Source organism: Ammospiza caudacuta, chromosome 4 (assembly GCF_027887145.1).
Source record: "Ammospiza caudacuta isolate bAmmCau1 chromosome 4, bAmmCau1.pri, whole genome shotgun sequence".
NCBI lineage: Eukaryota > Metazoa > Chordata > Aves > Passeriformes > Passerellidae > Ammospiza > Ammospiza caudacuta.
In genome coordinates this window covers 9533507-9556019 of record NC_080596.1, presented here as the reverse complement: position 1 = coordinate 9556019, position 22513 = coordinate 9533507, and the positions used below count along the sequence as shown (strand labels likewise).

Below are 22513 nucleotides of genomic sequence, written 5' to 3'. Positions count from 1 at the left end.
TCACTGTAGAATATTTATCAAATACTTGAATTATTCATATGTTGTTGAAGTTTAGAAGAAAGAAGCTCAGCAGAGATACAGCTGTCCTTTTGTTTTGTTGTATTCCCTCAGTGAGATGGGGAAAGGTTTAATATTCATTTAATTAGGCAGTGTGGTAGAGGGATTTTGAAATGCTAATGGCTGAAATTATGCAAGACTTGGGAGAAATTAGTTTTATTTGCACTTCAGAAACACGTTTCTGCATCTTGTTAGGTGGCACAGTAGTATCACCAATGAATACTTTTATTTAAATCTGTTGCTTTGCAGAAAGTCATGGTGGGGTTTACATAATTTCCGGTACAAAGCAGAAATGTTTGCACGTGGTGGGGAAGGAAGAAGGTAGCAAATGTTTCTCCTTTTAACTTTTACCTGTAAGATGTTTGCTTGGGTTGAATGAAAACACAGCACAGCGCTTGTGTCACAGTGCTTCTGGCTTCAGCTCAGAAGTAAAAAGCTTTGATCACAACGGGGTTCTGACTGTTAGCACCTAGCTGCGAAGCTGGCTGTGCCATGTTGGGTGCTTCAGCATCTCTGCAGTGTGTTTTGGTGGAGTGCTGTGACACTCCCAGACAAGCGTCACCGTGAGGTACCCAACTCAGTAGTCTTGAGATTCCCTTGAGCAGGTAACTGGCTTTTATTGCAGGTTCAATATTTAGAGCCCCTGGTGAGCCCTGGTACAGACTGTTCTGAAGAATAATTGATCTGAATTCATGAGGCTGAGGTGAGGAAAGAACTAGCAGCATGTTTCTCAGGATGCATTTAATGGTGTGAAGTGATTAATTTAAAATCATTTCAGGGAGATCTGTTTATTTGCACTCCTGCCATCAGTTTAGAAGGCTTCAGGGAAGATTCAGAAAAAAGGGTATTGGGGTCTCATGACAAACCTGATTCTGAATTCCTGTCTGAAGTTTAATACCACAGAGTGCAATTCCCTTGTTATTGTCAAGAAAAATTGAGGAACTTGGATTTCTGTAAGAATTTCTTTAAATGTGGGAGGAGGAGAAAACCACCCCAGGGCTATTTTAAAGAACTTTTGACTGTTGCCTTTGGGCATGCATGTCTGTAATAGGAAAGTTTAAACCCAGAGGTTTCTCATGATAACTTCCTGACCTCCAGACTTTTTTACATCCATTTTTGGGTGTGTGTTCATGGTGTATTTGATATGCAACTTGCCTGTTTTTAAAGAAAGGAATGTAGTTCTGGTTCTATGGAAATCAAGACAACAGAAGAACTGAAAAATACAGGCTTTTAAATTAGCTTCAGTTTTCCTTGCTGTCTGAAGTTACTTTGACAAATGTAATATTAAGATCCTGTTGCTGGAAAAGTTGTCTTTGGAAAACACTTCCTGTGTGAAACTGCTGCAGCAGTTGAGTTTTGGTTTTTTAAAATGGCTCTAGTTTTTTTGGAAAGGGAAGTACCAATATTCAAAGCTGATTTGAATTAAGAAGACTAATGATGTTTTCAAACATTCCAAAACAATGGGTGTTGAAGTGGTAGAGTGGGTTTTGAAATGGTGCAAACTTTAAAGTGTGTGGTTTGTTTGATTTTGTTTCTTGGCTGGGGATTTTGTTTGCTTGGGTTTTCCTGTGGAAGTCTGATGCCATGTTGACTCTGAGTGTGTTGTCTTCACTGTAAAGGTTTTTGAGGATCTCTGCTGCCTTGGTAGCAAACCTCCTCTCTTTCCCTCTGCAGTGTGGCTGTGTAATCCAGCTGGAAATCAAGGCACAGCAGAGGTTGAGAAGGACCCATTCAAAAAGAAACAGGATTTTCTATTACACTAAGTAGCAGAAACTGGTCTACATTAATTGCATTTTCCATTTCCATATATAAGACAGCTGAAGCCTAGATTTTCAATATGTGAATTAAGCTCAGGAAAAAATTCAAGTCAACAGGCACTGAAACCTCAGACCATGCTGGGTAACTTGTCTAAGCTTGTGGTGGGCTTTGCCTGGATTCTGCAGTTAGCAACATCTGTTGCACTGGCAATTTAATTAATTGACAATTGAAATTCCAGTAAGTCTTGTAGCAGTGCTGAGGGCTTTAGAGATTTCAACCCCTCCCAGACTCTCCCTGCCCATTTCTCATACAAGGCCCATAGCTTTTGTTTGTTGGATCAGATACTGCCCCCTTGTTTACTCTGTTTCAGATAATCCATCCCCAGTCTGAATCTCCCATCTTCTCAAGTTTAATGACTGAAGAGTAATTTGTTAGCACCCCCAATTTTGGTACTTTTATTCTTTAAACCACCAGTGTTTTCTGTCAGGAAGTGTCCTTGGAGTGCCAGAACATGCCTTTGTTCATATCACCAGGGGATCAGACCCAGCCAGCGCAGGTTTTTGAAAGGCAGGTCCTGTTTGACCAACCTGATCTCCTTCTATGGCAAGCTGATGCAGTTGGTGGATGAGGAGAGGCTGTGGTGTTGTCTGCCTAGACTTTAGTAAAGCCCGAATGCCATTTCCCACAACATTCTCCTGGAGAAACTGGCTGCTCATGATATGGATGGCTGCACTGTTCACCATGAAAACAAACTGGCTGGAAGGCCAGGGCAGGTGCGGTGGTGAGTGGATTCACACCCAGATGACTGCAGGTCGCTACTGGGATTTCCCAGGGCTCAGTACTGGGGCCAGCTCTGCTTAATGTCTTTATCAAGGATCTGACCAAAGGGTTCAAGTGTTCCCTCAGCCAGTTTGCAATCAACACCTAGTTGGGTGGGAGTGGCAGTAAGGCTCTGCAGGAAGATCTGGACAGGGTGGATCAGTGGGCTGAGGCCAGTTGAATGAGGTTCAACAAGGCTAGGTGCCAAGTCCTGCACTTGGGTCACAGCAGCCCCAGGCAGTGCCACAGGCAGGGACAGAGTGCCTGGGGAGCTGCCCAGTGGGAAAGGACCTGGGAGTGCTGGTGACAGCAGCTGAACATGGGCCAGGGTGTGCCCAGGGGGCCAGGAAGGCCAAGGACATCCTGGCCTGTGTCTGCTGCCAGGAAGAGTAGGGAAGGGATTTGTCCCCCTGTACTCAGCACTGTTGAGGCTGCGCCTCAAATTCTGTGTTCAGCCCTGAGCCCCTCACTACAAGAATGGCATTGAGGTGCTGGACCTTCCAGAGAAGGGCAATGGAGCAGGGGAAGGGTCTGGAGCAGAAGGCTTGTGGAAAGTAGCTGAGAGAGCTGGGGGTGTTTAGCCTGGAGGAAAGGAGGCTGGGACACACACACACACCCCCACACAGCCCTTATTGATTTCTCCAGCTACCTGAATTGAGGTCATAGCAAGGTGGGGGTCAGCCCCTTTTCTTCATTAACAAATGACAGGATAAGAGGAAATGGCATCAAGCTGTGCCAGTGCAGGTTTAAATTCGATCGTAGGAAAAAATTCTTCACTGAAGGTGTTGTCAAACATTGGAGCAGGCTGCCCAGGGAAGTGGTGGAATCACCATCCCTAGAGGTATTTTACAAGATATACAGGTATGGCATGGGAACTTAGGGACGTGGTTCAGTGGTGCACTTGGCAGGTGAACAGTTGAATTTGATCCTAGAGATCATTTCCATCATAAATAGTTCTATAGTTCTATACTGAGAAGCACCAATATACTGAGTATGTTCAGTTTATTGACTGTCTGCTTTGAAGAAATGCAGCTGCTTCTCCTGAAGTTTTCCTCCAGCTTATCTCTCCGGTTTGCTTCGTGCAATTAACTTGAATGCCAGTGGTGTCTTTGCTGGCAACAGACTGATCTCATAGCATAGTTCAATCTTGTGTGGGTTTTCCAGGCAGATATGAGCTTCTCTTGTTGTTTTCCAAGCTAGCTGGCTGTGAACTTGCTGAGAACAAGGTGATGTGTAAGGTGCTAAACTGGAGCTAATGCACTTATTCTTCACAAAGTTCATTCATGTTTATGTGGAGTGCAGACAAAGCCTGTTCAAGTCCCCCTGGGAAAGCCACAGCAACCCTTTTAAGACTATGCTAGATAAGTCTTTAATTAGGAGATGTTTGAATGGACTAAGAGCTTTGCACAAGAACCAAAACTAAGAGAGTGATTACTAAGATTTACAACAAACACATCTCACTGAAAATATTCTTCATACATCATAAAGCATACATCAGCTTTAAACTTGTTGTATAAACACCCAGAAACAAGAATGAAACCTGTATCTAACTTTTCTTTCCTTGTGAGATGGTGCAGCTGACTTGCTGCTTCTTTTTCATGCCATTTCAGTGACTGGATAATGGTTGAGCAAGGACAAACTTAAAATGCAGATAGTGGGTACTAGATGGAATGTTAATAGAGGAAGAAATGGATGCAACTTCTCTTTCAAAATGGTTACATGACAGTGTTACAAAGCAAGAAAACAAAAGTGCTTTTTTTGGAGAGGATGCAGAGTTTGATGGTTTTTCCAGTTTAATGACAGATTTTCAAAGTATTAAAAGTAATGAGATACAGCTTTCCATAAAAGAAGCAGTGTGAACTGTTTGTCATGTGCCTGTCATGAATACTAACTTCCATGGAGGAGGTGGTGTCTCTAGATCCTGGCAAATTTGTTTTGCCAAGCTCACAGTTGTCTTTGGTTTGGGAATTTATTTTTGTCTTTATTGTTACTGATGTCCTCTAAGGAAGAACTGAAAGGAGGACTGAAAAAAGGGAAGAGAACACTTTGTATAAGTACCTTGTCTCTTTTTATAGTAGTGATAGTCTGTGGCAATGCCAGTGTGTTTGTCTGGATTCTCAACAGCACAGATGCTCCAGCTGCTTGGTTTATGTGGGATATGCTGTGTCAGCCTTGTCACTCGTGTTCAAGGCTTCCTTTAAGTGAATGACAGTGTAGCAGTGATAGGACAGAGACAGAGAAAAATGTAAACTTTTGGGAAGGCTCAAAGCTTGAAAGAGCATCAGATCTTTTCCAGGGCAGAGCCTTGCCTGGAAGGAAGCAAGAGTACCTTCAGTCATTCTTTGCACTTGATAGAGATGAATAAGGATGGAGGGGGATATTGCATTGCCAATAGCAGGACCAGAAAGCACATACAGGGAGTGTGTGACAAGGCAATCTTGGATTCAGTTTCAATCTTTATTCTTTTTAACCATTTTTAGAGTATGGTGGTAAGTGGAAATTGCTCCATTATTTTGCCCAGAACTTCTTTGCACCACTGCTGCCTGTGGCCTATGAAGACAAAGGGATGTTGCACATTTATGGTGTCTCAGATCTTCATGAGGATCACAAGGTGACTTTGAGGGTAAGTGGCACCTACCTCACCACTCTTGTGTGCCTCCTGCAGAAATGTGAGAAGCTGAAACAAGCAGGTCCTTGTACAGACAAGCTTCAGAAAGGCCATGCTCAAACACTGTGAGATGCAACTCTAGTCTTTAATCTTAGGGGCAACACTATTCTTCATTAAAGTAGTGTGTAGTGCTTCACAGAAGAAGGAATTGCTTTGCTTATAGCCTATAGGTATGAGGCTGAAATGAACTATTCTGTTGAAATCTTAAAGGGATTGATGGTTAAATAGAACAAAGTGTGAAAAATGGTACCTCACTACTTAACAAAACTCTTCCCTGGTGTTAGAACTGGATAACCTGATCAAGTAGAGGGGAATAAAGGGATTGTACCATTGCTTACCAGTACTCAAACTATACAGCTTTGGGAAAAAGGACTGGATTATCTTCTGAAATATGAACAGCACATCTTTAATTGGAAGGTCACCTATGCATGGCACCACTTTGCAATTGATGCCTTAACTGTTCTCTGATAATGCTATAGAAACTGATAGGACTTTTAAGTCACTATTTGGACTGCTGTGTTTTCTTGTAGACAGCAGTCTTCCTTTTCAGCTTGTTACATTTTGTTGCTATTAATCATATGGCAGCCAGACCCCAGATGAATTTAGGGACCATTTTCCACTATGAGATACAGCTCCTGACATAAAATATATCCCATGTGAAAACAGTGTGAAGGATGGAAAAACAGACCTTGAGACCTGGAATGACTCACTAGCAGTATGAGTGTGTCAGCTCCTAGATCATTGCTCTGTCTGGTGGGCTTCCATGAATTTTCAGATTTATAAGGTTGCTTGTATGGAGTAAATTATGCTACAGAATATGGTTGTAGTTTCTGGATAGTCAGTTCTTGGAGTAGGACTGCACTTAGTGTAATTGTTCATTTCTGGTCTGAGTTATTCTAACAGACATAAATTCAGATTTTCTGATAGCACCAGAGAAGTGTTGGCAGTAGAATAGTTCTGATGAATACTGTGTATTGCACTTCAAGAAGATGTGGAACTCTTGAAAGGAGTTAAGATCTATTCCTGACTGCACACTCCTGTTAAGGCTAAAACTAACCAAAAATTTATGAAACAGAATGTTTTAATTCTCATTAAGTACTTAATTTCCAAATTATGCCCTTTTAAAAAGGGTATATTCATAATGCATGGAAGATGTTTGGGAATGTATTTTGCTATATTAATATACCCTTCATGATCCCTTTTAAGATGATGGAGCTTGCTTCTGTTTAAGAGTGATTAAGCAGAAATTCTAGTATACCCAGTTGGGTTACATCATATAATGCTGAGTAATCTCATAAAAATCCTCTGAGTTTTTTTTTAATTCAGGAAGGGAGGAAAAAGAGTCAACAAATTAGTCACTCAATAATTCCATTTCCAGCACTTCCTTGGTAGGAATTGGCAATCTCTTCCTCTCAAGGAGCCTGGAGAAAAGAAAAAAGTCTTGCAGATCAAGAGCAGCTCCAGACTGTTTGAAATGGACTTCTTGTTAGGATTTTAGAATGATCTTATTTATATGCTATATTTATTGTGTGGTTTCTTGCTAGGTGGAAATCAGCTGGTGCTGTCAGAAAAACATCTATTGTAATGAGCAATCTGAAATCTAGGATGCTGCATTGTTTTCAGAAATGTAGCCTTTCTTCTAAGCTTTGTGCTCTCTCAATGTGCTTGATAGGTCACAGTGCACGCCTGGAGCTCTTTGGAGCCCGTGTGCACCCTTGCCAAAGAAGGTGTGACTGTTAAAGCACAGAGTGCTGTCCCCATCTACAAGGAGCCCATCTGTGACCTTCTGGGAAGATGCAGAAATTGTACCAGGGAAAGCTGTGTGATTACTTTCTGTCTGGTGGGAGAAGATGGGCTCCAGAGTCCTAGGAACCATTACTTCCTTTCATCACTCAAGGATGCTGTGGGATTAGAGAAGACCCAGCTTAGTGTAAGCATCAATCATGCTAAATTACTGTATTTGGTTTTGCTAATCCTACTGGTTTGGGTTGTTTGTTGGCTGTGCAGTGTCTGATTCCACTGAATGTTCTTTCTCCTTGGTTGTTGCTATTCTGGCTTCCAGGTTGAGTTCAAAACCAGATTTTTTTCTGGTGTCACTATATGTGTATCTGAATAAGACTGCTGGGGGGGTTGTTTGTTTGTTCATGATTTTTTTGTCTGAGCTTTGTTCTGTTTTAAAGAATGAAATCTCCCTTTCATTTGTTTAGATTGTCCTCCCCCTTGCAGCATTGCTCCTTTCTTTCTTTTTGTCCCTAGACAGCAATTAGCATCATGACAAGTATTCTGGTTTGCAGACAGCACTGTATGTCAGGATGAGGTGATCCTAGTTCTGTTGAGTATGGAGTGCATTATTGTCAGCAGTATTTCCTCTGGAGGTGCTCACACTTTCACATCAGTGGAACATTGCTAACACACAAAATTGCAGTATTGCATGCTCCTTTCCTCCTCTTTCAAATCCCTACCCTCCAGTAAGGGTTCTGATTTGCATAATAGTGATTATTCTTAATAGCTGGCAAGTGTGTCAGTCTCCTAAATAGGCAAAAAACCCATTAGTGTTGTATAACATTGTCATTTAGTCAATTTGCTCCTTTTTCCTAGATTTCTTCTGCTCCTAGCAAGCTTGCTGTATATATAGAGAGCTTGCATGCCCTGTGTGTGTGTGTGCACACATGTTTTATTAAACCTCACTTCTTAGCATATACAGCTTATTGGAAAATTCCTAATCATCAGATGTGCGGGATGGGGACCTTTGTGTTCTCACATTTGGCTTTCAAACTGCAGCTTTGCTCTTTAGTGCTAAACTGAACAAGGAGGGAATAGAGGTCTAATCTCTTTGAATCTGGACCAGCATAATTGCTTTACAAAAAGAAAATGGGCCAGATTTTCTCTTCTTATCTCTTTCACAACAGCACAGCCTGCCTCCTGAGTGTACAAAGAAAAGAAATCAGCCTGTTTTAATTTTTTTTTTTATCTGGTGGTACAGTCTACAGTCTGAGTCATGCTGTGGGGAGGTTTTTTGTTTATTTTGGTTTGGGTTTTTGGTTTATGGATGATATCAATAAGAAAAGTTCTGCAACTGGAGCATTTTTGGAAAATTTCATTCCTTTATCTTGTAACGGTGTTGTCTTTGCAATACTAACTAATAAGGATAGCTAGCAAGGATAAATGCAAAGTGGTCATTTTAAGAAATGCAGCTGTGATTAAAAAAATGACTGTGTTGGGAGAAGCTGGTATGTCTATACTTAGTTACTAATTAACTAACTAGGCTTTCAAGTACATTGCTAATCCAAGAGCTACAGTTCCTAGCATTGCTTTTAAAAAGCATCAAAAGCATTAGTATTACTTCAAGAAACAAAATGTGTAGAGGATGTGTGCTTTTTCTTAAAAATGAATAGCATTGCTTTTCTTGTAAGCAGAACATGATGCTTGTACTGACTGTAATTTGTCTTCTTTTTATAGATGGTTAACTGGTATTTGAAAGCTATGTAGCATAATCTTTCATTGTGGTGAATGGGGAGTGCTGCATGAGAATGCATCCTGGCTGGGATTTAAGGTCTCTCTGAGATTTAAGTGCTGATGGAACTTAATACAAAACATTATACCTTGACCTTACATTTTACATTTTTTTTGTAATATATAACTAAATTAACTATGAGGGCTTTACTGCCATGATGCATTAAGATGAGATGTCTTTCTGTCTTACTGGGATTTTTACCATCTTTGTCTTTTGTGTATTTCTATTCTGTTTATAATTGAAAGGCAAGCTCTTTCAGCAGATGTGAACTGGTAAGTTGAGTGAAGTGTTGGTGAAAGGACAAATCTCTTTCACTGCAGTAAGTACAGGATACCAGTACTATGTAGAAATCAGATTACCATTTACTCAGTTATTCTCATAAGAAGATGGCGAAGTGATAATACTTCTTGGCATTTTTCCAGTCTGTAGTATTCTGTAGGAAGGCTCTACTAACATTTGCAGTTTTTACATGATTCTTAGATATGAAGAATACTACTTTTGATGAGATGTGATTGTTCAGCCTACTGGTATGCAGGTCTTTCCCAGTTTGGGTGTAACTGGAGTCTTCTTTGACATGTATTTTTTTAATAATACATATTTTTTATTTCTCTTTCAGGCCTCTGTGTCCCAACAAGATGGCATTTATATATTTGTTCTTCAGACCACTGCAATTGCTCCTTTTGTTACTTTGGATGTAGGGAGTATAAAAGGCAGATTTAGTGATAATGGTTTCCTTATGACTGAAAAGAAGAAAACAGTTGTCTTTTATCCTTGGGAACCTACTAGTGTTGAAGAGCTAAAAAGTTCACTAATCTTGACCTCTCTACTGGATGTTGTCTGAGAATACTTAATTTCATTCTAGATAAAGAGTGAAACAGGAGGAGAAATAAAAATTAGAAGAATTTCATTGAAATTTCATTTCTCTGAAGTGACATGCACTTTGAACTGGCTAAAGAATATACTGTGTCTTCTTATCTTGTGAATTGTAACTGCTGGTTCATTGTAAAGATACCAACAGCCAAGCTTACATATAATGTATGTGGTGTATTGAAAACACATCCATATTTTTTTCTAGTTTCACTATGCTGTAAGTGGAAATTCAGTTTAGGATACCAGTAAGGTGTATGCTGAGAGCAAGGGAGAAGGATAGGGAGTGAAGCTGGGACTGCCTCCAGCCACTCCATGGGCAGGTTGCTAAACATTTGGCTTGTCTGTCAGCCTTGGTTTGGAATGCAGCTGGGGTCTTGCTGGTGTTCCACAAGGATCCTCTGTCCACCCAAGCAAATATTAATTTTCTTGCAAAGCAGAATCAGCATGGCAGTAGGTGGAGTTTGAAGGAGCTCTGCCACTGATGTCCATCGCTGTTGTAAAAGCAGCACGTGGGCATTGCTCACTGGTGGTGGGGGGTTCTGGGGCACGTGTGGGGGCAGCAGCTGTGTGTTCCACTGGAGAACTCAGACTCAGTTTGAGTTGTGATCACAGTTTTAATGAGCATGTTGATACTTTGGTGTTAACCAAAGCTGACATACTCCTGAGCGAGAGGAAAAACTTAGAGATGAAAGGGAAATGATTAATGAGAGTTTCTTACAGATGCTTTATTGGGTCACCAAAACAACTAACTGCAGTTGCATCTGCTTCAAAACAAGTCCTAGTTAAAAGAAAACATGAAAACAATCAAAATATGGATGTGTATGTGCCAATGTTAATAGATTTTGTAAAATAGATAGGGAAAATGACAGTCATGAGTAAAACTTAACAAATGCGGGCGTTGACAAAGGAAATGAAAAGCTGTTCTGAGAGGCATCATGGGCCAACAATACCAGAAAAATCCTTCAGTTTTTTTGGTGTCCTGGAATCAAGGTGGAATCAAAGCAGCAGTAAAGTCAACATAAGATAAGAAAGAACAAATGTAGAGAAAATATGATTCATATATACTGCTGCAGTGTATTAGGAAGAGGGCAAGTCTGTTGATGTCTTTCTTTTACATTGATGGAGAAATGTCTCTTCCAGCAACATCTAGATAGAATTTCAAAATGGCACTTAACAGTGTTAAATAAATAAAACTTTGGAGGAATCACTTGTTTAGAGACAATCAAGAGGCCTATCTGGAGGTCAGTGATATTTGTTCATCTCAGCAAATGAGTGAAGTTTAAGATATGTAGAAAAACTTTTGGATTGCTAGAAGCAAAACCCATTCATTAATTATTAATTTGGATAACTGTGACCTCATCTAGCCTGTCACAATTTTTAGGCAAAATCTTGAAAGGAAATGATGTGGTACATGATCAATAAGTGATGAAGTGGCTATGCAAATAAAGTCTACCAGCATAGTTAAACATAACAGCATTCTATTATTTTTTCCCTGTTGCTTTCTGCAGTTACCAGATTGACATAGCAAGGTTTGGGATATTTTAAAAATTACTGCTGTTTTTGAAGGTCAGGAGCTCCCTAAGTAGTAGGTCCATTCTTTCTCAATGAAAATCTTTAATTCAGCACTAGGTGCCATTGTGAAAGATTAGCAATTGCTTAAGCCAAATGCTTGAACTCAAAACAGAATTTAAAGGGGAAGGTTGACTTCCATTATTGTTTTAATATCCTTAATATGTTCTTTTGGTTTCCTGGTGTTGTAGTAGGTGTGTGTTTATAGAAGCTGTTCTCTCACCGTGCAGCAGAGGCTGTAAGGTGTACTTTGGTTAACCATTGTTCCTTTGGCAGTGCCATCCTGTGCTGTATTGGTTACATTGTTCTGCCTTTGTCTCAGATCTGGGCAGAGATAGGAAGGCAGCACTGGTAGCCTGTACTCCTGTCAACACATCCATCTTGCCAGCTGGGTGTTGTTACAGCTGCAGCCGCTGTAACCTGTATTGCCAGTTCTGTCTGATGGGGGTTTGGCAGCCGGAGCCTTAGGACAGCATTTGGTAGCTGTGATGCTTGTCCTCAGTGTCATTACATTATTGGTGGCAGCAGCAGAGGGGACTGGCCCTGTCAGTGTTCCTTCAGGGTACTTCCTTGCAATGTCTTGTTAAGGACCAGGGAATTCTCTTGTGCTCATGGCCTTTGTTTGCTCCTGGGCCCCTCTGGGCTGTTCTCCACTGATGGCAAAAGCAGCAGCCAGAGTGCCCCACAGCCATGACAAATGCCCTTCCAGAACAGAACTTGAGAGCAGGTTTAGGAAGAACACTGTATGGTTTTGGCTAATCTGTTGTCCTAAAAGCATTCTCTGGCTGGGATTTAGCTGTGAACACATGCTGGGCTCACAGAGGCCGTTTTGAGCTTTGGAGGGCAGCTGTTTGTACTTCCTGCCACACAAGGAAGACTTATTTTGCTCCAGTTTACTGGAGCGTGTCCTTGGAAGCTTTTTCAAGTTCTGCATTTTCTCCGGGAAAAGAAGCATGCAAATGTATCTAAAAATTGCTCTCTAAGTAAGTGTTCATAGTTAGTCTTTCTTGTTACCTGCTGTTTGCATACCTTGTGATCTGGACAAATATTCTGCCTTGAAGCACATCTTTCTCAGTACTTTTTACTTCTGTTAGTTAGTTCCCTTTTGGTTTTGGAGATGTGTAGCAGAGACCTTTTCATTAACTTGAACCAGTGTCAGGAGCAGAGAGATGGGCCAGTGAGTTTCTTATTTTCAGTACAGGAGAGCTGGGGTTTGAAGCTTACAAGCCAGTCTTTTTATTGTCAGAATCATTGTTTTCTTTCTTACCCACTTAGGATACCAGGAATTCATGGTTTGAAGTTTTTAGGACAGGTTTCAGTCCAAGAGTTGTGTTTACATAACCTTGCTTTCCAGTCAGATATTACAAGGTAGCAAAACAAAACCCCCAAATTAATTCAATTAGTGTGGAAAACCAAAACTTAAATGAAAAAAGGCCATCTCTGTAAGAAGTAGTCAGTCAGCAGAGACCTGTAATACCTGAACTAGTGCTCTTCTGCATTGTGCCTATGGCAAGGGTGATTGGATGGCTAAAAAATTCTATAGTAGTTTGATTTAAATGAGGCCATGGAAAAACATACTCCAGCCTGGGTCTAAGTGGGATATCAGGCTGCTTCATAATGCTGAAAGGAGGAAATCAACTCCTTGGTAATTAACTTGTGTTGTCTTTTCCTGTAGGAGTCTTTTGGAGCCAGCAAAAGTTTGGACTGACCATTGGCCTCTAGAACTGCCTTATTTCAAGGCATGATCACCCAGAAACACCAGAAGCTGTGGATGGTGAGTGAGTATTGACCATAAACTAGCAAATGGGCACCAGCATTCCTGTCACTTTACTTGGGGGAAGCAAGAAGAGTGGCTCTTTTTTCTTAAATGTGTGAAAAAAGCGTTTTACTTTCCAGGCAAGGGAGAAAAGACAGTTCATACACCACTACATGTAGGTAAGATTCTTATCCTCCTGCAGTCCATAGAATCTCAGAGTGCTGCCTAGGTCTTCCAGTGATTTCCAAGTTTGTACATACATGCCAAGATGATGCCAGGAAACATACAACTGTAGCAGCTAATCTAAAATCAAGGGCAGTTGAACTTTCTGAATCATTCATTTCATATCAAATGCAGAGAACATCTGAAGAGATCTCTTGTTACAACTTTTGCTGCTTTCAACAATTTTCTGTTTATTACTGCAGCAGAGTAGCAGAATAACAGAGCAAGCTCTATTCCACTGCACATACAGATTAAGTTTGGAGGTTTCTCTCTTTAAGCCAGGTGTAAACAGATGTGCTCAGCAACAATTTTCTATCTCTAAAAAAAGGGGGAAAAACCAAAAAAGATTAAAGTCTTTTTTATTAAATACAATGAAACTGAGAAGCTGCCAGGCTGCCATTTAAAGCACTTCCATACATAGGGCCTAGGGGACCTGCTGTGCATGATCGCTAACCTGATAAACAGCTATTATGCAACATCTGGTCACAAAGTGCTTTAAGGAAATACAGATCCAGGTGTCTCCTGGTGGTTTAAAAGCTGAGCTGGTCAGAACTAAAGCTAAAAGTTGTGCATAACAGCCAGGGTGCCCTAGTGACCTGCAGCATTGTAGAAACCTCAGTAAAAATCTCTGCCAGCCCCCTGAGCTGTGCTGGAAATTCTTTGGAAGCAGAAGGTGTGTTTTACTTGAACAGCAGCTCTCCTGGGGCCCAAAAAGCCCCTCCACTCCTGGAAATAGAAGAACTTTTGCCTGTTTCTATTAGAGCTGGAATACAAAGAGAACACTGGAGAAGTACATTAATTGAACAAAAATCTATATGCCTTAGACACTGCCTGGATGATTATACATACAAGAACTGAAAGAACGAATGAATGGCACTTTTAATCTTCTTCTCTGGAAGTAATTAACATTCTCAGTAATTCAGCCGGATTATAAAATAAATACACAAGTTTTTTTCGTTACGCATCATTTAATTGATTACAGCAGCTACCACTCTAAACATAACCATTTTCAAGGTTTATTTTGATTCATTTTCTCAGGAGTGACACCCAGGTTACTGAATACTGAGCTGAGCCAAGAACCACCCTGTCAATGCTCCTTCTTTGTGCCAAAAAAGTTGGCTAGAGGTAAGTGACAGTGGTACAGGACACTCACCATCTCAGAATTGATGTCAGACAAGAAGAAACACTGCTCATGAGCACAGTTACTACAGGAGATTCTAGATAGCCCAAAGGAGAGCTGTCTCATCAGAAATTTGCTGAAACACTAAATAGTTGGTTTCAGTGTAAATGATTCTCTGCTGCCATAATAAGAACTAAAAGAAGAGGCCTTAATCTCAAAGTACAGATGCTCAGCAGTAGCTGATGGTCCTGCTCTCCCTCCATGAAAGACACTTCAGGCTTAAGACAGGTGGCTTGCAACCTTTCATTTTAGTGCTTGGAAATCAGCATGATCTTGTATCGATGCCTAAAATAGAGATGCTATATCTTCAATACCTCTACTTGAAAAGTAATGTAAGAATCACAGCAGGCACAGACAGGAGCATTAATTTTGGGGTTTTATTATAAAAGTAAAATAAAAATAAGCATTTAAAAAGCATGCTTTTCCAAAAAGGAACAGATATAAAAAAAACTATTTACAAGTAGGAAAATGCCAAACTTGAAAAATTTTTGAATAAGAGGCACCAAAGTTAAGTTTAAATACATTATTTGAAATATACAAGATTCTTTTAGGATTCTCTTTTTTCGCTAAGTTGTCTCTGTTGTGATTAATGATTTTTCTTTGCCAGCTATTTTATAAGCTGTTTGCATGCAACTGTGCTGCAAAAATTATGAAGAGAGCAGCTAGAAACTGTATCCTCTGATTGCTCCTGTGCTTAACCTCTTTAGTAAATTTGTATTATGCATTAACAACTTCTTTTTCATCTGTAAAAGAAAATCCTCACAGACCAGGGAAGTTCAGTAAGTCTTTGACGACATCCAGACCTGTGTATTAATGCAGCAGTGGAGCCCTGGTTGTTGTAAATGGCTTGTAAATGAACACAATTAAATGTACTTGAGGAAGGAAGCAGTGGCTAGGAGTCACATGCTGCAGTTGCCATTTGTTCAGGTGAGATTCTTCCAGTGTACTTTTGGTTGTGAGTTCCCTTCCCTCTGGCCAGGATGACACTGATGTAATTTGAAATGTCCCATTTCTTCCTGTAACTGCATCTTGCCAACTGAAGATTACTAGTCAGCTATGTAATTGCTTTGCCCTGAGCTTTGATGTCCACAGCCCAGGGCCATTTTGCCAAGTGTTAGTGAGGACTTGCTGCTCAGAGAGTCTGAGTAGGTGAAGCTCAGCTTGCGGAAGGAGGTCTCCACACCACTGTCACACACACTTTCAGGGTCTTGGAATCTGCTATTGTAGAGCTCACCTGACGGACAGAGAAAAGGGAAACATCATTTGTGTGGCTTGAGCAAGGTTGCTTTGAGGCATATAAAGGCATATAAAGCAACAGGGTCAAGCTCTTCAATAGGAAAATAGGTCTAACATAAGGTATTGTAATAGGAAAAGCTGTACTGACTGTTTCCAGGCCACTAAAGCATGTGATCTGATGTACTACTGGCAGAGATCAGCTTGCAGTTGGAGGTTGGATGGGATGAGAAGCCTGGTGCTCTACTGACATTAATGCTGTCACTGCAGTTGGGTCAGCACTCTGCCCAACTGTGGTGATGACAGGGCAAAAGGTTCTCTGGTTCTCAGAGTCACACTCTGTGCAAGTGTGCAACTCCAGGATGAGGCTCCTAAAACTTCTAATTCATGTTATTTCAACTTACAGATTTCTTTTTGAGAGCTTTCATCTAGTAAGTGACCCCAAAATAGGAACAAGTCAGTAGCATTCATCACCTGGGCAGGATCCACAGAAGGAGTGCCTGACTGTAAGCTGGAACTGAAGGTACGATGTGGGATCAGTGTGGCTAAAACAGTGCTGGTACCTTAAGAGTTCAGTCTTGTTCTTCTAAGCAAACATCTTAAACTGTGAGATGCCCTCTATGTTGCAGAGGGAGCAGAACCCCTCTTACCCTTCAAGATGAATCTAAAGGGGCAGTATGTGTACAAGCACATTTTTGGGTGGGTGTGAAGGTTTATTCCATGACTGACCAAACGGTTTTCCATAGAGAATAAATTGGCAATGTTAGATTGGAATGGAGTGACTGTGGTGTTTCTTTTTTCTTACTAGAAATACCTACAATGTTTTTACACAGGTTGTAAGTTTCCGCATTTGGCTACAGGCAGCACTAGCAGTGTTTGAACAGGAAAAAACAAACAGTTTTGTTACTAAACCTGGCCAGGCAATGACTGAACAGCCCTGATAGCAAACTTCTCACAATCTCTCTTAGAAGAGTTCCCTTCCCAAAACCACTGTAGAACCTCTGTCATTGAAGGTGCTCAGAACTCAACTGGACATACCATGGGCAACCTCTTGTCATGTTCCACTGGCCCTGCTCTGAGCAGATAGTTGGCCAGCAGGACTCCTTGAGGTCCTGTGTAACCTAAGCCATCCCCAGTTTCTTTGCCTACAGAACACTGGGCCATTTTGGAGTGCTACACATTGTGGAAGGAGAAATTTAATACTGAAGTCTTGCCAAAAAGTTTAGGAGCCCAAAACTTTTTTGTTTATCCAGCTGTGGGGTGGGTGGTGGGGGGAAGTCAAAAGCAGAGATAATTGCCTATATTCCCAGTGCATCCAAGGCATTACCATTAGCAAATGGCAGGTGTCTGGTTTTAGCAAAGGGCAGCAGTAGAATGAATGCTGTCATGCAGGCATGCTGATTCAAGTGATTAATTTTTCCTCTCTTTTCTATGTCTAGCAGATATCTATGATGACAGGAGTCACACTGCAGTAAAATATTTCTGGAACCAGTAAGCAGGTGAAGCAGTGTGTGCAAGAAGGTGTGCAATCCTAACAGTCCTGGATAGAGTGGAGAGGGAAAACTGAAAAAAATCTTAAATAAAGCTGCTCATATTTTTGCTGTCAGTTTTACCTGTCTCTCCATTTGCAAAGGTGAGTGGTGATGATAATGGAAGAGATTTTGCTGTGCTGTCCTCCAGGGGAGGCGGTCTGTGTGAGATGGACAGTGCTTCCTGAATTATTTCTATGGCTTCTGTGTGATCCATCTGTCTCAAAGCAGCGATCAGCTCTTGAACTGTACCACCAGACACCTGAAAGAGCAGACATCGGACACTCAGCATGATCCAGGCTGGCTAAAACTGCAGGGCTGCACTGTCTCACTGTGCAGGAGAACAAGGCTCTCTACGTGTATCAATGTTCTTTATAACCTGTTACAGCACATTACCTCATAGTTATCCAGCAGGGTCTTCGATGGGGAAGGGCTCAACCTGAAGGCATTATTAAGTATGCCAAGACCCAGTTTTTGTGCTAGGGTGGACCAGTTTTTGGTTGGATCAGGCAATTCCAATAGTTTGTAAAGCTGCATCTTGGAATTCTCATTCAGCTCTCTCAAATGTCCTGGGGAACAGAGAAATACGTTAGTTTATTATTTATACAAAACATGCACCAGTTCATTTTTAAGCAGAAACAAAGCCAAACTGAGAGTTCAATCTCAGCATTTACAAATGTATTGCTGCAATACTGCAAATGTACTCCTTGTCCTTGACACATCTTAAGGGGATCATGCTCATTGTATGAGTGAGGGGGTGGGAGGGCACATCATCTCTCTCAGCAGCCCAGTTACAAGCAGGGCAATGTCTTCTGCCACTACTCTTTCAGTACTCAATTACTAGAGGGATATTGTCAAGTCTTTATAGGTGTTACCTTGTGTGAGTAAGTCCTCCAAAACCTCTGCTGACTCGTAGGGTTTGCCATTTAATATGTCATACACCTAACAGAATACAATAAAGTCAGTATTTAGCAGAAATCTGGTTAGTGTCCATTAAGTCTCAGCAGTCTTCTATAAAATTCCATCTGTAAATGAGCATTCTTTTTCTCTCCCAGGCTCACTATGACTAAGGATACTGTACAAAAACCTGTGCTAAACTTTAGGGAGAAATCTTGAGAAGTTAATCTCCCTTTATTTTAAGCTGGGTCATCTGGCAACTATTTTCAAGACACAGAGGAAGTCTTGGCAGTAAATAAATGGCAGTAGCAGAGACTAGGCAAGGAGCAGCTGCCTGCTGCTGCAACCAGTCATTTAAAACAGCCTGGGTTAGATTTTCACCTAAGCTTGGTACCGCTCCCCAGCTCCAGATGAGCAGAGATGCTGACTGCTTATCCTTTACATTCACACCAAGCCACATGCACAATAATCAGCTCAGTCACTGTTGGGGTAGAACACAGAAGTGCATTTTCCCACCTCACACAGGCTGCAGTTCTGAAGAACACTCAGCAAAGAAACCCCTTGGAAATGGGCCTTCAATCACAAGCTGCCCACCCAGGTAAATACTTTCCCACACTGAAGACTCTAGAGCAACTGCTTCAAGAACTGCCTGGTCATTTCTGTTCAGCAGCCTTAGTTCAGTGGAGCTTTCTTCCAATGCTGTTTCATCAGGGGAGTTTTATGGCTGAATTAGCCTAATTTTTGATGGCAAATTCATCGAATTAATTGCAATAATTTTGGATGCAATGAAAGGAGCTGGCTGAGAGAGCTGAACTATCCTTTATAATTAGAAAAAAAACAACAAAAAGCTAAAAGAGAAAACAGACCACATACCTCAGACGTGGCTGCCATATCCAGTGGTGTTGTTCCAGGCACAATCCCTTCATCATCATCATCATCATCTTTCACAGAGTCTAGATCAAACAATGGCTCAAAGTTCTCAATGTGAGGATTGGCACCTGAAAAACAAGGAGGGGGTGTGGGAAAAGGGGTTCAAGTTGCTTCTCAATAATATTTAAAATACGTTTTCTATGTACTGAATGGCAAATCAGCTAATTTACTCCAGGTGAATGATACTTTATATTAAGCTAGCAAGTGGCTCTTTTTTTCAGTTACATTTAAATGCTGTCACATCTCTGTACAATGCTACTCTCCATTATAAAGAGGGAAAAAAACTGATAAGCTGAGCCTTAGGGCCCAGAGAAAGAGCTCTGGTTGTATCAGCTGACTCCCAGTCCCACGTTGCCTCACACAGCACAGCATGTATGTGATGAAGGGATGGTGTGGTGCTGCTTTTTAGTGTCAGAGAAAGTGAGGGTGTTTTTTAAAAGACCAAGCAGGCAGTCTCAGCAATGGGAGGCTTGGGTTTCTGTTTCAAAGGAGAAAAACTAGGTTTAAGTACAATTGACAAAATGTTCCAGTAAATACTCCAACCTAATTCTTCCCAAGTGACAGCAATAGGAGACACTACAAGCTCATGCTTCAGTGATGGTAATTTTTTTTGGCTTTTTCTTTCTAAAGCAGTCCAACACTTATCCCAGATACATAAAAAGATCTCTTCTCTGCTTCTTCAGCTATAAAAGCTACAAAAGATACTCAAGAAACTTCCCGAAGTCCTCTCGAGAATTTTTTGGACCAACATAGTTTGCCTTTCCAGCCATTAGATGGTGCTGAAGAGTGATTAGTACAGCACCTCAGAGCAGGACTTTCTGAGGAAATTCAGACCTTCTTGCTTTAACACCTGACTTCCTCCACACATTTAAACAAATTCATTCTGCTTTGCAGCCTTTTAACTTGAATTGTCACTGTGAAAGAGAAGTCTCCAGCAAAGATCTATTTCCATACCTGCTGCTTTGAGAACTGCTGCCAATTTTGTGGAGCCCCTTCCAGCTGCGATGTGAAGTGGAGTTGTCCCATCATATGTAGTGCTGTCCACATCTGCATCACCCTAAGATTTTGTTGAATGGCAAAAAAGAGAAAAAATCTGTACAATACAGCTGCAGAGGCTCATGTCAGCATTAACACTGCTACTGTGCAAGTAAGCACCATTCTGTGTGTGGTAGCATAAAAACTCTTAACTGTTGCCTGAAAAGAAGGAGTTAGAAAGGAACCACAACTGTCTACATGCATAGAGTGGTAGTGTGCTCCAGTGTTAGAGCAGGAGGCACAGGGTATATCTCCAAATAGGTCAGGTAGATAAAAGCCACTTTGCATCCCCTGTAAAACTTCTGCCTTCTGCTTGCCCATGGCCTTTGGGGTGGGAGTGGTGTGCAGAGAATCCTGCCCTCCTGCTGCTCATCAGAACAGCCAGGCTGGTGGCACATCCATGCCTGAGCACAGAGGAAAGCTACACAGCCAGCTGGGGGGGGTGTGTAGAATCAAGATACCAGGATCAAGGTGTTATGATAAGATAAATATTCACAGATTACACAACTACATCTCTCTGCACAACTCTATACCTGTTCTACTTCAGACAGAAGAAGGGATGAACTTGTTCATGGTAACTTCAGTGCCTGCCAGCCTTACTCAGTGCAAATTATACATGGCATATGCAGTCAGGTTAGCATCACAAACTCTAAATTCCTCAGCTTGGGCAAAAGCTTCACCAGCAGTGCTGAACAAAACAGTAACATTATCAGTAACTTTGCCACTATAGCAGTTCAAGTAATCTGGTCAATAAACAGGACCCTCCCCCCTTACTTCTGTCATTCTGAAGCATTCTGGGATTGTCAACAGCTTTTAAACATATAATTGAAAAGACCTGGAAGAAAGAAATTCTGCCTTTACCTCAAGCAAAAGGCAGCCTGCCAAGGGGATGTTCTCTTGTTCAACAGCCAAATGCAATGCAGTTCGTCCAGATTTTTGTTCCTGAGCATTGACGTTAACTCCAGCAGCAATCAGCTGTTTGAGGCAGGACATGCTATTTGCCATCACCACCATGTGAATTGCACTGAGACCTACACAAAACAAAACCCATCCCTCATCTGCATTAATATTGCAAAATTCAGAAATGTCAGAGTAATGAGTTTCAAAGTGAGAAAACTGTAAAATGACTTACTGTACTTATCTGAGCAGAAGTAACATATTTTGCCTGCTTATACACTAAAAGATGACCGAATCATAGAATTTTTAGGGTTGGAAAGGACTTCAAAGATCATGTAGTTCCACCCCACTCCTGCTGTGGGCAGGGACACCCTCCACCAGACCAAGCTGCTCAAAGACCCATCCCGGCCTTGAACCTACTTTCAGGCATGAGGCATCCACAACTTCTCTGGGCAACCTGTTCTAGTGTCTCACCATCCTCACAGTTCCATCCTCACAGTGAGGCATTTCTGTCTTAGATCTAATCTAAACCCACCCTCTGTCATCTTACGGCCACTTTCCCTTGTGCCATCCCTACGCATCCTCATAAAACACCTCTCTCCAGCTTTTAGGTACTGGAAGGTGCTGTAAGGTCTCCTTGGAGCCTTTCTTCTCCATTCTCAGCTCTCCCAGCCTGTCTGCAGAGGAGAGGTGTTACAGACCTGTGAACATCTTCATGCCCTCCTCTGGCCCTGCTCCAACAAGCCCATGTCCTTATTTATGTTGGGGACCCCAGACCCTAAGGAAGTACTCCAGGTGGAGGCTCAGGATGAAGTTGATGGTGTTAATAAATACGTTCTTTGTGCATAAATTGGAACTTGGAGAGTCAAAACCATGGAAGGAAAAAAAAATCAGATTACAAGGTGGAACAGAAGGCAGGAACTACAGAGCTCACCTAGAGCATCTTTTTGCCTCAAGAGAATAGCCTTAAAAAGAAAATCTGCATCTTGGTGTCAAACAAGTAGGTACCCCACATTGGCCCCGTCTGCCACTGAACATCTCTTCTAGAAAATGGTTTGGAGAGTAACTGGTATATTTTAGTATCATCCTCCTGTAAGGTCACAGTGACCTGACACCTCAAGAATACCTGCACCAGAAAGATAATAATAAAGCCTTTTTTTAAAAACCCAACCAACACCCAACCAAAAAAACCTCTCTTCCTGAAGAACTGAACACAGTTTTTTGAATTCATGACAACAATTTTAGGTCAGACATTTTACAATCTATTAGATCAGGAGTACTGGATTGAAGTCCCCTGCACACTGAAAAATGGGAGAACTGTCTCTTTGTGGTTATTTTACAGGCTCTAATTCTGGATGGTCACAAAGTTCCAGATATGAAACTCAATACTAGTGCAGAAACTATTTCTAAGGGGATTTCATTCACTGGGCAGGAGGAAACATTTTTTTCCGGGGGGATTTTTTAAAAAAACCAAGGGTGGCATAAGGAACAAGATGGAACACAAGTGCTTGAGGTTCTGTGATATTGAAGAGAATGTACAGGGACAAAAATCAAATCCATGCTGTGTCATGTGACCATT

General features: G+C 41.4%; 2 protein-coding genes across 13 annotated transcripts in view; one reads left to right on the top strand and one right to left on the bottom strand.

Annotated features, from left to right (window-relative positions):
• MANBA (mannosidase beta) overlaps positions 1-20133 on the top strand; it is a 64520-nt gene extending 44387 nt beyond the window's left edge. For 3 of the 10 annotated variants that reach the window (XM_058803947.1, XM_058803948.1, XM_058803941.1), the window contains exons 15-22: positions 5115-5257; positions 6975-7232; positions 9433-13029; positions 14272-14358; positions 15166-15340; positions 16053-16169; positions 17089-17279; positions 19897-20133. In XM_058803947.1, the coding sequence (XP_058659930.1) occupies positions 5115-5257; positions 6975-7232; positions 9433-9657 (626 nt within the window). In that variant the 3' untranslated portion in view covers positions 9658-13029; positions 14272-14358; positions 15166-15340; ... (1 more) ...; positions 17089-17279; positions 19897-20133. Of the gene's footprint in view, positions 1-5114; positions 5258-6974; positions 7233-9432; positions 13030-13151; positions 13191-14271; positions 14359-15165; positions 15341-16052; positions 16170-17085; positions 17280-19896 lie in introns of all 10 variants that reach the window. The other 7 variants (XM_058803946.1, XM_058803943.1, XM_058803950.1 and 4 more) reach the window with 7 other exon arrangements.
• NFKB1 (nuclear factor kappa B subunit 1) overlaps positions 14667-22513 on the bottom strand; it is a 57770-nt gene continuing 49923 nt past the window's right edge. For 2 of the 3 annotated variants that reach the window (XM_058803940.1, XM_058803939.1), the window contains exons 18-24: positions 20899-21068; positions 19957-20059; positions 18946-19070; positions 18051-18117; positions 17572-17744; positions 17260-17437; positions 14667-15647 (exon numbers count right to left, since the gene is read on the bottom strand). In XM_058803940.1, coding sequence (XP_058659923.1) covers positions 15460-15647; positions 17260-17437; positions 17572-17744; positions 18051-18117; positions 18946-19070; positions 19957-20059; positions 20899-21068 — 1004 coding nt within the window. In that variant the 3' untranslated portion in view covers positions 14667-15459. The remainder of the gene's footprint in view (positions 15648-17259; positions 17438-17571; positions 17745-18050; positions 18118-18945; positions 19071-19956; positions 20060-20898; positions 21069-22513) is intronic. The other variant, XM_058803938.1, reaches the window with a different exon arrangement.